This window comes from Trichosurus vulpecula, chromosome 6, assembly GCF_011100635.1.
Source record: "Trichosurus vulpecula isolate mTriVul1 chromosome 6, mTriVul1.pri, whole genome shotgun sequence".
Taxonomy (NCBI): domain Eukaryota; kingdom Metazoa; phylum Chordata; class Mammalia; order Diprotodontia; family Phalangeridae; genus Trichosurus; species Trichosurus vulpecula.
Window position 1 is genome coordinate 245,000,290 of NC_050578.1, and position 15,196 is coordinate 245,015,485.

The 15,196-nt window shown below is 44.0% G+C and overlaps 1 protein-coding gene across 1 annotated transcript in view; it reads left to right on the forward strand.

Moving 5' to 3' along the window:
• The window catches only part of KIAA1549L (KIAA1549 like), a 144,722-nt gene that overhangs the window by 51,684 nt on the left and 77,842 nt on the right, over positions 1–15,196 (forward strand). Inside the window, exons 12-13 of the mRNA XM_036765125.1 lie at positions 2,082–2,272; positions 7,424–7,566. Coding sequence (XP_036621020.1) covers positions 2,082–2,272; positions 7,424–7,566 — 334 coding nt within the window. The remainder of the gene's footprint in view (positions 1–2,081; positions 2,273–7,423; positions 7,567–15,196) is intronic.

Consider the following 15,196-nt stretch of genomic DNA (forward strand, 5'->3'; position numbering starts at 1 on the left):
TAGGGGCTTTCTTAGAAAGCCAATCCTCTTTGCTACTGAGTAAATTGAACCCCCTCTCCCAGATTGGCTCACAGCTGTCATATTCAGGAAGGATTGCTGATCCAATTAAACCTCACTGATTTCCCGCTAATGAACTGGGAGAAAAGCCAATCTAAAGTCAAAAAGTCTAAAGACATTGAAAGAAATTCCATTTCCATATTAACGATAATGACGACGGTGCCCTACACTGTCATGTGCATTGAACTAGGCTTTCATTTTTTATCCAAGCCTCCCAGGACCCCTGGCATGCCGATAGCACCTTATGCTCTTCATCTCACTGGCAAAGAAATTGACTTGTCAAAAGGTCACGCAGCGATTACTCGGATTCTGTGATAGACGTGGAGCTGGCTTCTAATGGTGCTTTCTCAATGAGGAGGTCCTGCTGAGCTTGCTTTGAAGAAGAAGTAATCTTCATTCCCATTTAGGAGTGTCCTTGGGTTTGCACAATCAATGTTCTAAAGTCCGTGAAATGGCTGGTCATTCTCCCAAGTAGGTTAAACAAACCCCCTGTAATCTTGTTTATACGATTAATTTGCTTAACAAACTCCGTCTATACGCAGTGCAGAGAAAGACCAGCCTGAACTGAATGACCACAAATTCTAAATGAGGCAGAATTAATGAAGTTTTATTGTGCTTATTTGGATTCCAGAACTAAATTTTGCCTCATTAAGTGTTAGAATCTGGTAGGTGATTCCGTGCCTTAAAGGAGCCAGGGTCCAGATCCCACCATGACATTTAGTAGCTTTGTGACCATGGACTAATCACGTCATCTTTTCCACTCTCAGTTTCTTCACCTATAAAATGAATATAATGATAATTGAACTGTCTATCTGACAGGGCTTTTGTGGGGCTCATTCGCCCATTCCACAAGCATTTATTAAGCATTTACTATGCGTAACCGTAGGAAAGTCACTCGGTACTTGTTTGCCTCAGTTTTCTCATCTATGGAATGGTGGTAATAAGATCACTTACCTCCCAGTGTTGTTGTGAGGATGAATGGAGAGAGTATTTGCACTTGGCACAGTCCCTGGCATACAGTAAGCCTGTCTAACATAGTGAGACATAGTGAGAGTTTTTATTAACAGGGATTGTGCTAGCCACTGGGGATCCAAAGACAGAAACTGAAATAGTCCCTGCTCTCAGGAAACTTACATTCTCATAGAATAAGGGACAGAAAGTGCTTTGCAGACCTGAAAACGCTCTACAGGGTGTCCCACAAGTCTTAGTGCAGATTTAAGCTTTAATAGACTCTGGGGACAACCAGGGTAAATGTTACTTGTTAATAGGGACAAGGATATGACCTAGGACTATGATTTTCCTGGCATCATAGGGAATTCCTGAGTGAGGAAAAGCCCTTCACCGTTACAGTAACTCCTCATTAGCTTACAGTCTTAATGAGTTGCCCAGAGTCATATAGTCCATATGTGTCAGAGGAAGGATTTGAACCCAGGACCTCCTAGCTTCAAGGTTAGCTCTTGATCCATTATGTCAGAGGTGTCAATCACATGGTCCACAGCACTCCCAGGTGGGAAATATTTAATACAATAAATAAAAATGCAATAGAACATAGATAATGTTAACATGTAGTTTTCTAAGTCAATATGTGAGTTTCAGGGTATTACTGTTATGCTATTATGTTTAGTGACCCCCATTTCTGCATGATACTATACTGCTTTTTTCATGAGTGAGTCTTATTCAAATTTTCTTTGTAACCAAGGAGGTTACTTTGATTTCCATGTTTTTAGTATGTCAGTAAGGATAGGACGGGGATGGAGCCTAGTCCTGTGATTTCCAGGGAACTCCTAGAAAAAAGAAACACCTTCTCTTCATCATCTAGTCTCAGAGAGTTGCCTAGAATCTCCAAATTCACTGCAGGGGATCAGGGTGGGGTTTACTCGTTGCTAGGGACCTTCCTCTCTTGTGAGACAGTAAATATTTGTCAAATGAATGAGTGAGTTTTTCCTCTTGCTTCCTCTTAAAGGTCAATGTATATCAACACTTGTTGGGAAACATATACATCTCCCTGTGTTTCTTCTCTACAGCCAGTTCAAGGCTTTGATTATGCCAAACAACATCTGGGCCAGCAAGGAGCTGATGAAGAGGTCATCCCAGTGACCCAGGAAACAGTGGTCCTGCCCCTCCCGGTGAGAGACGCTCCTGCTTCCCAGGAGAGAGAGACTGCCCAAGACGGAAGTACCATTAAAACGGCCCAGTCCACAGAAACAAGGAAAAGGTATGCTGTAGGGCATGCACCCTCCCCTCCAGAGGTGAGGTGGGCAAATAAATGAGAGCAGGCAGGTCCTTGGAGTTCGTTCTGAGGCTGGGTTTTTTTTAATGGTACTTTGTGATTTCTTTGAAGTCTGAGAAAGATCCTAAATGAACTAGCTGGCCAGTCATCTTTACAAACAGACACATAGCAAAGCCTTTTCATTGGTGATAAAATGCCAGGCAGGAGGGATTAGCATGCTCCATGTAACAAGGCAAGGCAGTATGCAGTAAGGAGAGAAGAGCCAAAAAAGAGACATTGAAGGGTCTGGGAAAATAAGGGGAGAAAGAACACTTTTAGCTGAGGAGATTGGGGAGGGCTTCTCAGAAGAGGTGGCAATTACGCAGCACCTTAAAGGAAGTAAAGAATTCTGAAAGACCAATGAGGATGAGGAGATGGCACATTCCTCATTGAGCTCTCCGGACCAATGCTTGCTATTTGATTGGCTGGCGGTGGAAAGTGATGGATAGACCTGGCATATTCCACTAGAAAAGCAGTTTGAAAAGAGATTGCTATGGTCGTTAACTTTAATTCAGTCCTTACCATTTAACAGCATGGGCGAGTTTTCTAGGGTGTTTAATTTCTTCATAACCAAGGGGGTGAGCTTGATTTCCACAGTAAGGATAGGACAGGGATGGAGCCTAGTCTTGTGATTTCCAGGAAACTCCTAGATGAAAAACTCCTTCTCTTCATCACCCAGTCTCAGAGAGTTGCCCAGATCACTGAGGGGTTAATGACCTACCTATTTAGAGGTCATGACTTTCTTGCACCTCCCTCCCCAGTGGATTTTCTTCTATCATGCAGATGGATTCCAAAAATATCTCAAATTGAAATACCCAAGTGTTTCAATCAACAGTTCCCTGTAGATATAGCCTGTAACTAATCAAAGGATCGGTATAAAAACAGAGCCAGATTCTCTGGTGAAACTTGTTGGCTCATACCTTCCCCAGGGCATAGAATCAGCTGGGTACTATAGTGGGTAAGATTGCTGTACTTGGAGACCTGAGTTCAAATCCAGCCTTAGACACTTACTAGCTGTTTGACCCTGGGTGAATCCCTTAACTTCTACCAGCCTCAGTTTCCCCACTTGTAAAATGGGAGTAACATTAGCAGCCACCTCACAGGATTGTTATGAGAATCAAATGAGATGATATTTGTAAAGCCCTTTGCAAACCTTAAGGTACTATATAAATGCTATGTATATATGCAATATTTATATATAAATACTGTATAAATTGTTTTTAGAAACAATTATTTGGGGTTCTCTATAGCAATGTACCTAAGAGTACCTTGAAAAGCATCAACCACTTTACAAATGTCAGGCATATTATACCTTTATATATATATAACAGATATGTGTATGTATGTGTATATATATATGTATCTATATATATATACACACACATATACAGATATATACACATATATCTATACATATATATATGTAGAAACATACACACATATATAAAATAATGTAATCTATAAATAACATACAAAGTATGTAAGGATATATGTATACATACACACATGTGTACATACGTCTTTATGTATGTGTGTATATATGTGTATGTGTGTTTATATGTGCATGTGTATATGTGCATATGTGTGTTTAGACACCTATATGTACGTATGTATGTATATATATGCTTACTTTCCTTTCAGCTTTTGCTGGACTAGAGTAAATAAGATCCCCTTTATGTGCCCCTAGTACTTAGAGCAGGTGAGAATGTTAATGAAAACACGAGAATACTTTTTCTTGCTCTGTTGATAATTGTGCCTAGCATGGTGCTCTCCAGGTAGCATGTGATAATATCTTTGCTGAATGAACAGAAGAAAGATATATCTGCACAAGTCCGCGTGTGAGGGAATCACTCTTCAGGGGTTATTTTGTCAATGGTTTTAACAATTGACATTTATATCAAATTTGCCATTCACAGCAGCCCTGGGTGGTTGGCACCATGGGTATTTTATATCCATTGCAGTTGCTTCCCATTTTGGTTCTTCTAATCTCTGCCCCCTCCAGTCCGTCCATTAAGGCCCCAGGCAGCTGCCCAATTGATAGGAGTGACCGTATCACCTTCTTCTCTCCCCATGTAAAAATTCTCTTTTGCCTCTAGGATAAAATGTCAGATCCTCAGCATAGCATTTAAAATACCCTCCACAATCTGATTCCCTCCTCCCTTCCCAGTCTCCTTTTATAACCACCTTCCTTGACGCCATTTCTATTCCATATAAACTGGTCTGCTTGCTGTTCCCTAAACCATCCATCTGTTCCCATTGTAGGCCTTGGTGACACCATTCTCTTCAGAATTAGGACAACAGACAGTAGAAAGGAGACAAATTTCATGTCATCTGGGCATCTCTGCCTCCCTGGCTCCTATCAAAGGAAAGAAACTATTTTCGTGTGGGTGGAACAAGGCCCGGTAGGCCAGCTTCCACTCTTGTTCCACCCACTCCTGGGGAAAGCTGACCCAGGTACCAAGTGATGGCTAACCTCAGAGAGGGCTCCGAGATGAAGATCTTCCCATGGAGCCATAGGAGATCAGAGCTTAGTCTGGGGCTAAAAAGAGAAATGAGCACAGGCTGCTAGTGAACCATGAACCATGCTTCTCAATATGGAAGGACCAAAGGCAGTAGAGAGGGAGTGAAGGAAGATATGGAAAGGCCACCCATTCCTGTAGCTTCAAAGTATGTGATGGCAGACGAGCCAGCAACAGCAGCATGGCACAGAGGGAACTCTTAGAGGAAGGCTGGAGACGTTCTTTATCCTTAAAATGAGGGGACTGGAATGAATTCTTTCTTAAGTTCCTTCCACGATTCACTCTCAGTCAATCAACAGACAAACATTTATTTGTTTGCTTTAAGACCAGGTCTCCCTATCTCACCCAGGCTGGGACCACAGGGACCACTCCTTGATGGCTTGATTCCATCGCTGATCTACTCTGTTTCCAACCTGGCCCAGTTCTTGCCTCCTTAGATAGTCTGAACCCCGCCAGACTTAGTGTGGACACCTGACTGGCGTATCCCGCTACAGCTCAGAACTCCCAAGCTCGCACGATCCACCAGCATGAGCACCACCATGCCCAGTCCGGCAAGCATTTATTAAACGTCTGCTGTGTACCAGGGGAGAGGCAGCATAATGGGGAGAGAGAGAGTCTATCTTGGAGCTCAGTTTCCCCTTTGGAGCCTGAGCAAGTCATTAACCCCTCAGTGTCCAGGAAACTCTTTCATACTGTAAATGTCAGAGCAGAGACCAACCTGCGTTGTTAGAGGGACTGTCCTCACCAGGATCTCCCTTAAACCAGGGAAATCTGTGTGTGTGTGTTTATACACACACACACACACACACACACACACACACACACACACACACGTATGTATGTAATGTGCATGTGTATATATAATGTGTGTATATACACACAAATACTTGTGTACACACATGTACATACGTATGTGTTTTATGTGTGTTTACATACACATATGCACATGCATGTATATATGTTTCTGTGTTGTGTGTTAAAATATATACATGTATGTGTTATATCCTTATATACACATGTGCATGTACATGTATGTGTTTGTATGTTTTATGTATGTAATTTATGTTTATGTATTAAAATATCTATGTATGAGTTATAGACTTAGATGCACTGTGGATGTATATGTATGTGTCTGTATGTTTTATGTGTGTATATGCATGCATATGTATGTGTTTATATATGTATTTATATGTATGTACTTATATGTTTTATATGTGCGTATTTATATTTCTATACACACATACATGTATACATTACATACATATCCATTATCTGCTTTCATGTCTATAAGATAAGACTGATTAGACCAGGAGGCCTCTGAGGTCCCTATGATCCTGAATCTCTTGAACCCCCATGGACCTCTCCATCTTCATCTCTAAAATCAAGGGGTTGCATTGTTTGGTCAGTTCAGTCACGTACGACTCTCTGTGACCCTGTGCGCCGTGTCGTCCGTGGGCTTCTTGGCAAGGATGCTGGAGCGGTTTGCCGTTTCCATCTCCAGCGGATTAAGGCAAACTGAGGTTTAAGTGACCTGTCCAGGATCACCCAGCTAGTAAGGTCTGAGGCTGGCTTTGAACTCAGGTCTCCCTGACTGCAGGCCCAGACATATTTACATCTGCTATGCCACCTAGGTGGCTAATGATAATCATTTAGATATTGCTTTAAGGCTTGTAATGCCCTCTACATATGTTATCTCATTGGATCTTCAAGACAACCCTGGGGAGGTAGATGCTAGTAGCATTATTCCCATCTTACAGATGATGAAACTGAGACTGGTTGAGTTTAGGGCACGGGTGAGGAACCTGGGGCCTCAAGGCCCTCTAAGTCCTCAAGTTCAGTCAAGTTGACTGAATCCAAACTTAATCCCCTTAATAAAAGGATTTGTTCTGTAAAACTTGAACTCAGTCAAAAAGCTGCACCACCTAAACTTTAGGTGAATTGCCTAGGGTCACATCACGTGCAGTTAGTTAGTGTCTGAGGCAGAATTCAAATCCCTGTCATAATGATTCAAAGTCCCACGCTCCATCCACTACGGTTCCTTTCTATTTCTAAATTTGTGGTCTTATGCTGGGGAGCTGGGAGGGTGGGATGAGGGGTCTGGGATGGAATAGAAGCAAACAATACCCCCCCCAAATCAACTTCTCCCCCACCCCCAACATGAGGAATATGGCACAGCAAGGAAGAGGCTGTGAGCTGACTGGCCTTTGTGGCAGCCGCCAAAGCTTGGGGTTTGAAAAGGTGGCTGAGAATGAAGTCTGCCTTATTTACCGTTTCCATAGCCACAACAAGGTAATTAAAGAAAAATTGGACCCACAGCTGAGTCCCCTGGACAGCCTTTCAGAGCTGAGTGTTTGTGAAAACACTGGTCTGGGCTCTGGAGTGCGTGTGTGTGTGAGTGTGTGTGTGTGTGTGTGTGTGTGTGTGTGTGTGTGTGTACTCAAGCCCAAGTGTTCTCTTGGGTGAGGTCAGGGTGTAAGTGCATGCCGCTTTGGCTGGTGGAGGGGGGCGAGCCTCTAACCTTGGGATGGTTGGCTCCGGCAGAAACTTACCCCTCCCTTGTTGCCATGGTTACCTCCAGCAGGTCGCCCAGTGAGAACGGTTCGGTCCTTAGCAACGAATCAGGGAAGCCCAGTCCCGGGAGGCCCTCGCCCCAGACCGTGACAGCGCCGGCCACAGTGCAGCAGCAGAAAGTGACAAAGGAGGAAGGAAGGAAGAGAAATGGTGAGAAGGGAGCCGGGGGGCCAGGGCTGGACGTCACCCCACCCTGCTGCCATCCCTCTTCCCCAGGATAGATGCACGAGCATCCCCATCCCACCCCTGTCCGGCCCTGAGAGCCCCCAAAGCTCATTGAGGTTTCTGAAGGATTTTCATCATAGCCGCCCTATCAGGGAAGCGGGACAAGTATCATCACCTCCGTTTTACCCGTGAGCCAATCAGGGTCTCATGGTTAACGAGGGTCTGAAGTGGTCTCTTGGCCAACACTTTCCACTGCACGATGCTGCTTTCTCAGGTGCATATGAGTATTACAGACACCCCCACCCCCACCCCCACCCCATAAAGGCATCTGTACTCACATGCATCCCTACCACAATCTCAAATTAATTGTAATGGTTTTTATATATAGTACGGTGGATAGGGGACTGGACTTAGAGACATTAAGATCTGGGTTCAAATGCTGCCTCAGATACTTAGTGACCCTGGGTAAGTCACATGAACTCCTTGGGCTTCAATTTCTTCATCTGTGAAAATGAGGAGGTCAGGCTAGCTGGCTTCTCAGGTCCTTTCCATCCCTGAATCTATAATCCTGGGATCCCATCTACACACATGGTGTCTATTCCAATGGTATAGATGTCCCTAAAGGGTAGGGGCCTTTTCCGTTTTGTGTCTGGATCCCTGGCTCCTGGCATGGTGCCCGTCATATAGTAGGCACTTAATAAATGTTGACTGATTGTTTCCCAAAGAGATGCATCCTCCCACTGGGGGAGGGCAGGAAAGGTGCCCCTCCTCACTAAATAAATGTCTACTACTGCCACATCGGCACAGCAGAAATGCACACTGTTCTTACGTAGATACACATGCCACGTACATACCACTACCATCCTGACATTTGCTGCCACAGATACACGTGTTTTCACTGAACAGATACACACCCCTACTACTCAGTCAGTCAACAAACATGTATTAATCACTGACTGTGTGCCAGGCATTACACTGAGCGCTGTGGTTACAAAGAAAGGCAAAGTCACAGTCCTCAGCTTCAAGAAGCTTAGATACTAATGGGGGAGTTGGCGAGGCAGGTTGTGGGAGGAAGGTGCCTGAGTAGGGAACAAGGTGGACGAGTCTGGAGAACAAGGAACACAGTGGGCAGAGAAATAAGCCACGGCTGACCCAGGCACATCTTCCAATGGAGGTTCCTGTTAGGAAATTACTAATGGGAGGAGGAGGATAGCCACAGGGATGGAGGCGTCTCCAGAATGAGAGTCACTGGGACAGAGGTGGGAGAAATGTGAGCCGTGCCTGGTCTAGGCATGAGCTCCCAAGACACACACACACACACACACACACACACACACACACACACACACTCTGTACAGAAGCATCAATCCAATCAATAAACAAGCATTTTTTAGGGCTAAACTAAGGGGCAGGAAGGGGAAGAAAGGCAAAACACAAAATCAGACCCTGCCTTCAGGAAGCTTAAACTCTAATGGGAAAATAGAATGTCTATCATGCAAGATATATACAGAGTGTATGGAAAGTAACCTTTGAGGAAAGGGTGCTAGCATCTGGAGGGGGATGGGGAAGGTCTCCTGCATCCAGCTGAGTCTTGAAGGAAGGCAGAGAGTCCAAGAGGCAGAGGTGAGGAGGCGGGGGTGTCCCAGATGATGGGGAGAGCCAGTATAAAGGCACAGACACAGGAGATAAAATCATCTCTGGGGAATAAGAAGTTGGTCGGTCTGGCAGAATCACCATGTGTGAGGAGGAAAGTGATATGGGAGAACTTGAAACATTGGAAGGTGCCAGGTCGTAAAGAGCTTTAAGTGCCAGGCAGAAGAGTTTTATATATCTGATCCTAGGGCTCATAGGGAGCCACTCTGGGGCAGCAAAGTGGTGCAGTAGATAGAGTGCTAGGTCCAGAGTCAGAAAGACCTGAGTTCAAATCCAGCCTCAGACACTTACTAGTTGTGTGACTCTGGGCAAGTCACTTCACTCTGTTTGCCTCAGTTTCCTCATCTGCAAAATGAGCTGGAGAAGGAAATGATAAAACCACTCCAATATCTTTGCCAAGAAAATTCCAAATAGAGGCATGGAGATTTGGACATGACTGAACAACAGAATTTGTTGAGCGAGGGAGGTGCCATTGTCAGATCTGTGCTTTAAGAAAATCACCTTGGCAACAGTGCGGTGGATGGATTGGAGTGGGGAGAAGGACCAGCTAGGAGGTTCCAGAGGCCCCGCCACCACCGGGCTACAAGACACCATTGCTTTTAGCAGCTTCCTTTTCCACTGTCCTATTTTTGGCTGTGTGACCCACTAGCCAGAGCCTGACTCCTTCCCAGAGCCCTCTTCTCCCATCTCAATATCTCCCTCTGCTTCTCTGCTCTTATCCAAAGAAGATCTGAAAAATCCTAGATGGAGAGAATGGATGTTTGTTCACGGATGTCTCCTTCATAGAATTCTGATCCTTGGCTCATATGAGGTGTTAGCGGCTGCTTATTGCCTCTCTGGTAAGACCTCATCTCTTACGGCATTTAAGGTCTTTCACAGTCTGGCTCCAACAGGTTTTTTCATATGACTCACTCACTGTTATGCATTTTATGATTCAGCTAAACCGGCTCCCTTCTTTCCTTCACACGTGGAAAGATCATAGAGTTGCAGAATTTGAGAACTGGAGGCTTCATCTAGTCCGACCCACCTGTGAAAGGAATCTCCAGGATCACATGGTGACTGTGACAAGTGGTCATCTGCCTCTGCTCAAGGACTTCCAGAGCGGGGCAGACCCAGCACCCCTTGAGGCAGCCTCTTACTTTCAGGGACGTTTTCATCATCAGGAAGTCTTTACTGACATCAAGACTAAATGGGCACCATTGCAGCCTCCACCCATTGTTTCTGGTTCTGTCCTCTGGGGCATAATGGAGCAAGGATGATCTCTCCCTGCTGCACCCTTCAGACATTTAAATGTAGCTGTAAATGTAAATGTATCCCCTCAGCCTTCTTTTCTCCAGGTTAAACATGCCCGATTCCATCTACTAGTCCTCACATATCATGGACCTATCCTGGTCACCCTCCTCCAGCTTATCAATGTTCTTCTTAAACCTGAACTCAGGACTCCAGATACCTGACAAGGGCAGAGTACGTGAGACTCTCATCTCTCTATTCCTGGAAACTATACCTCCATTAATGCAGCCCAAGATCACATTAGCTTTTTTAGCTGCCACATCATACCACTTGCAGTTCACTGAGACCCCCAGATCTTTTTCAGAATGAATTGTGTCTTTCCATACCTCCCCTCTATCATACTTGTGGAGTTGATTTTTTGTATCCAGATCCAAGTCTTTACATTTATCCTATTGAATTCTGTCTTTTAGATTCCACCCAATCCTCTAGCCTGTCAACACCCTTTTGGATAATAACTCCATCATCCAGAGTTTTTACTGTTCCTCTAAGTATTATGTCATCTGAAAATTTGACAAGCATGCTATCTACGCCTTCATCCAAGCCACTGAGAAGCAGACTGAACAGCAGTAGCCCAGAGGCAGAGCCTTGAGGCGCCACACTAGAGCCACCTTCCAAGCTGACACCTATGCATTACTTCTCTTTGTGTCCAGTCATTCAACCAGGTCCAAAATCCACCTAATTTTAACATCGTATGGTTCATATTTCTCTATCTTATCAAACAAGTATCACAGGAAAGACTTTGGGGGTATCATGATACAGTGGAAGGAGCCCTGACCCTGGAGTCAGGGGATCTGGGTTCAAATCCCACTTCTGATATTTATTACCTGCATTAGCTTGGACAAGTCATTGAAGTGTACTTCTCTATAAAATGACAGAGTTGGATTAGGTGACTTCCTACATCCCTTCCTGCTCTAAATCTCCAATCTCTCTGCTATGCTGAAATCTAAGCACACTATGTAGTAATTCTATTCCTCTGGTTTATCCACCGAGGTGCTGGCCTTCAGAAAGGATCCTGATGAAATTTGTGGATTCATAAATCCTCCCCTAGCCTGACCTTGCACTCCCCAAAATATGCCAAATATATCATTTTGTCTTGGGATATTAGCTCCCATTTCCATAATCCTTTAAGGCTTGCAAAATGCTTTATGTAGTCACTAAACTCATTGAGTTTATTAAGTTTATTATTAAGCTCATTAAGAATCAGTCAACAAATTCATTAAGAGCCTACTATGCACCAGAAACTGTACTGAGTGCTGGGGATCCACAGAAAGGCAAAAACGAGCCCTGCTCTCTAAGAGTGCACAGTCTATGGATCCTAACCACAATCCTGTGAAGTGGGTGATATTATTATCTGCATTTTATAATGTAGGAGTCAGAGGCTCAGATCAGTGCAGTGACTTGTCCACGGTTACACAGCCAAGAAGTATCTGAAGTAAGATTTGAACCCAAGTCTTCCTACCTCCTGCTCCAGCCCTCTACCCACTATGCACACTGCCTCTTTTCAATCAGCGAAAAGTGCCATGACCTTCCCTGGCTTAGTGGACTTTGTTTCCTCAAGAGAAAGATATGAGCTGTATGTCAGTTTGGGGTTGTCAGGGTCAAGTTGCTGATCTGCATGAGAGTATGCAATTTCTGCCCTGGGATGAAGTTATAGGTCTGGTCCCCAAAAGCACCTCAGCTGGGATACAATATCAGGCAGGGGCAGGGGTCAGGGTGAATGACAGACAGGCCCAGGTTTTTTTGTTGGTTTTTGGATCTAATTAGGAGCCATAATGCTAGCTGAGAATGTCTGAATGCTTGTGGTCCTTCTGAAGATGAAATACTGTGTTTTTTCAGGGCAGATGATTTCTGGAGAAGAAAGAGAGAGAGAGAGAGACACAGAGAGAGAGACAGAGAGAGAGGGAGAGAGAGAGAGAGAGAAAGAGAGAGAGAGAGAGAGAGAGAGAGAGAGAGAGAGAGAGAGGGAGGATGAAAGAGAGGAAGGAAGGAAGAAAGAGAGGAAGGAAGGGAGGAAGGAAGAAAGGAAGGAAGGGAGGAAGGAAGGAAGGAAGAAAGGGAGGAAAGAAGGAAGGAAGAAAGGGAGGAAGGAAGGAAGAAAGAAAAAGAAAGATAAAAAGAAAGAAAGGAAAGAAAGAAAAGAATGAGAAAAAGGAAGGAAGGAAAAGAAAGAAAAGGAAAGAAAGAAAGAGAAAAAGAAAGGAGGAATGAAGAAAGAGAAAGAAAAGAAAGAAAGGAGGAAGGTAGGAAGGAAGGAAGAAGGAAGAAAGACAAAGAAAAAGAGAAAAAGAAAGAAGGAAGGAAGGAAAAGCATTTATTGAGTCCTTACTTAAGTTCTGAGAATACCAATACAAAAACAAAGAAAGTCCTTCCCATCAAAAAAACTTACATGGGGAAAATAAAACATATAGAGGAATCATGGCCAGGGAGGAGCACTTTGGTCCAGAAACTTAATAGGATGGTGAGTGGGGCTAGAGGTAAGTAGATTGACACACCCCATCCAGGAACAACGTCAGAGTTTAACTGATTATGGTTCATGGTTCTAGAACTGGAAAGGGGTGAAGCAGTCTTGGGGAGGCCAGAAAGGAAGTATCCACATAGTGAAATGAAGCATGGTTGGGGAGATAATTTAGTAAAGACAATATTTAGGTCTTCAAATTTCAAGAGAAAAATGGTCAGGCTAGCTCATTAAATGCAAAATTCAACAGATACTGGACCTAACCAGAACTCTAGATTTAGCTCTAGAGAGACCTGGGTTTGAGTCCTTAGTATTGAAGAGACTTCCTTTTGATAAGAAAAAATTGTATTTCATGTTTAATACAGAGGTTTCCCCTCAGGAATCCTATGACATGGGTATTTCAGATATATTTTTGTACCTATTTGTCATAGGCTCATGGATTTAGAATAGGAGATCATCGAATCCTACCCCATAATTTTACATGTTAGTAAACTGAGGCTCAGTGAGATTAAATGACTTGCCCAGCAGGGTCCCCCAGTGAGTACTGAGCTGGGATTCAAACCCAGGTTCTCTGACTCCACATCCAGGCTTCTTTTCACAAAGCCACACTTCATCCCAGGGACACAGCTTCTAAAAAGGACAGTGAGGCTTTCTTTGAATGGGATTCTTTCTGCTTCAAGTCCAACATGTCACCTGAGAAGCTACTAAATGCCTAAGGTCACACGTCCAGTGTGGGTTTGAGGGAGGACTTGAACCCAGGTCTTCCTGGCTCCAAGACTGACTCTCTGTCCACTAAACCATGATGCCCCTCGTTGGTTTGGAAGACAAAAAAAGAGGCAATGAGAAGAACACAGAACTTGGAGTAATTAGTGAGCTGGTTTTAAATCCTACTGCCCACACCACTGGTGGAAGGGAAGGGGAAAGAAATAAGCATTTATTAAGCACCTACCATGTGCCAGGCACCATGCAAAGCAGTTTACACATATTGTCTCATTTGATCCTTACAACAACCCTGGAGAGATAGATACTATTATCATTATCCCCATTTTGCAGTTGTGGAAACTGAGGCAAACAGAGGTTAAGTGACTTGCCCAGGGTCACACAGCTAGTAACTGCCTGAAGCTGGATTTGAAGTCATGTCTTCCTGGCTCTATGCATGGAGCTGTATGCACTATGGTGCCCCCTTGTGGCCTTGATATAGTACAAAATATGTACCAGCTTCCATAATTTCAAGAGGAAGAGGGCACCTATAACTGGAGGGATCAGGACTTCACCTCCCTAAACCTCAGTTTCCCTAAAATGAATGGGTTGGACTAGATGCCCTCAGAGGTCCCTAAGAGAATCTGTGTCACTTTTCTTCAGTGTGAGCTCCTATCATTTTCACTAGGGCTGTCCAACCTTAGGTTTTTATTGAAATAATAGACAATATATTTTGATTTGCCGTTTTAGTGAGAGCTCTGAGGTAGCTCGGCTTCGTTTACTAAAGGATTTATGTAAATTTCTATGCTTGTAAGGAGGCCGCATGAATCGCTCTGCGGCCCACAGGCTGCATTTTGGACAGTCCTGATTTTCACCATCATCATCATTTTGGGGAAGCCAAGATGCCCTCTTTTATCTATTGAGTGGGTCTCTAGAATATTCTTTTCCCATAATAATGTCAACTCCTTACTTAGTGCTTGGCATTTACTGTAGGGTAAGGATTACTGAGAATAATTAGTTTATGATAATGTCCTTTAAATTAGGAAAGAGAGCATGTTTCTCATCAGTTTCTGGTTCTGATTTTCTGGCATGATCTGTTTCCAGCTTAATTTTCTAGTGTGATCTTGGGCCACTGGTCTGGTTATGCTCTCACCTTAGATTTCCTTCTCTGCAAAATCCACTTTTTTCGAGGCAATCAGGGTTGCCCAGGGTCATGCAGCTAGTGAGTGTCTGAGGCTGGAGTTAAACTCAAGTCCTCCTGACTCAAGGGCCAGTGCTCTATCCATTTTATCACCTAGGTGCTGCCAAATCCGCTTTTCAATGAGCTGAACCTTGTCCATGCCTGAGATGATCTGAGCATGACTGGCTCCATTAGCTATCAAAGTTTCAAAGTCAATGAGATAGTTGCTATCTCATAATGATATGTGAATATGATTGGGAAAGGACGATTCTGGGAGTTGGGAGTGGAAAAAGAAAGCATTTGGCATTTGTTTGGGCATACCTAGGCATTCAACAAGC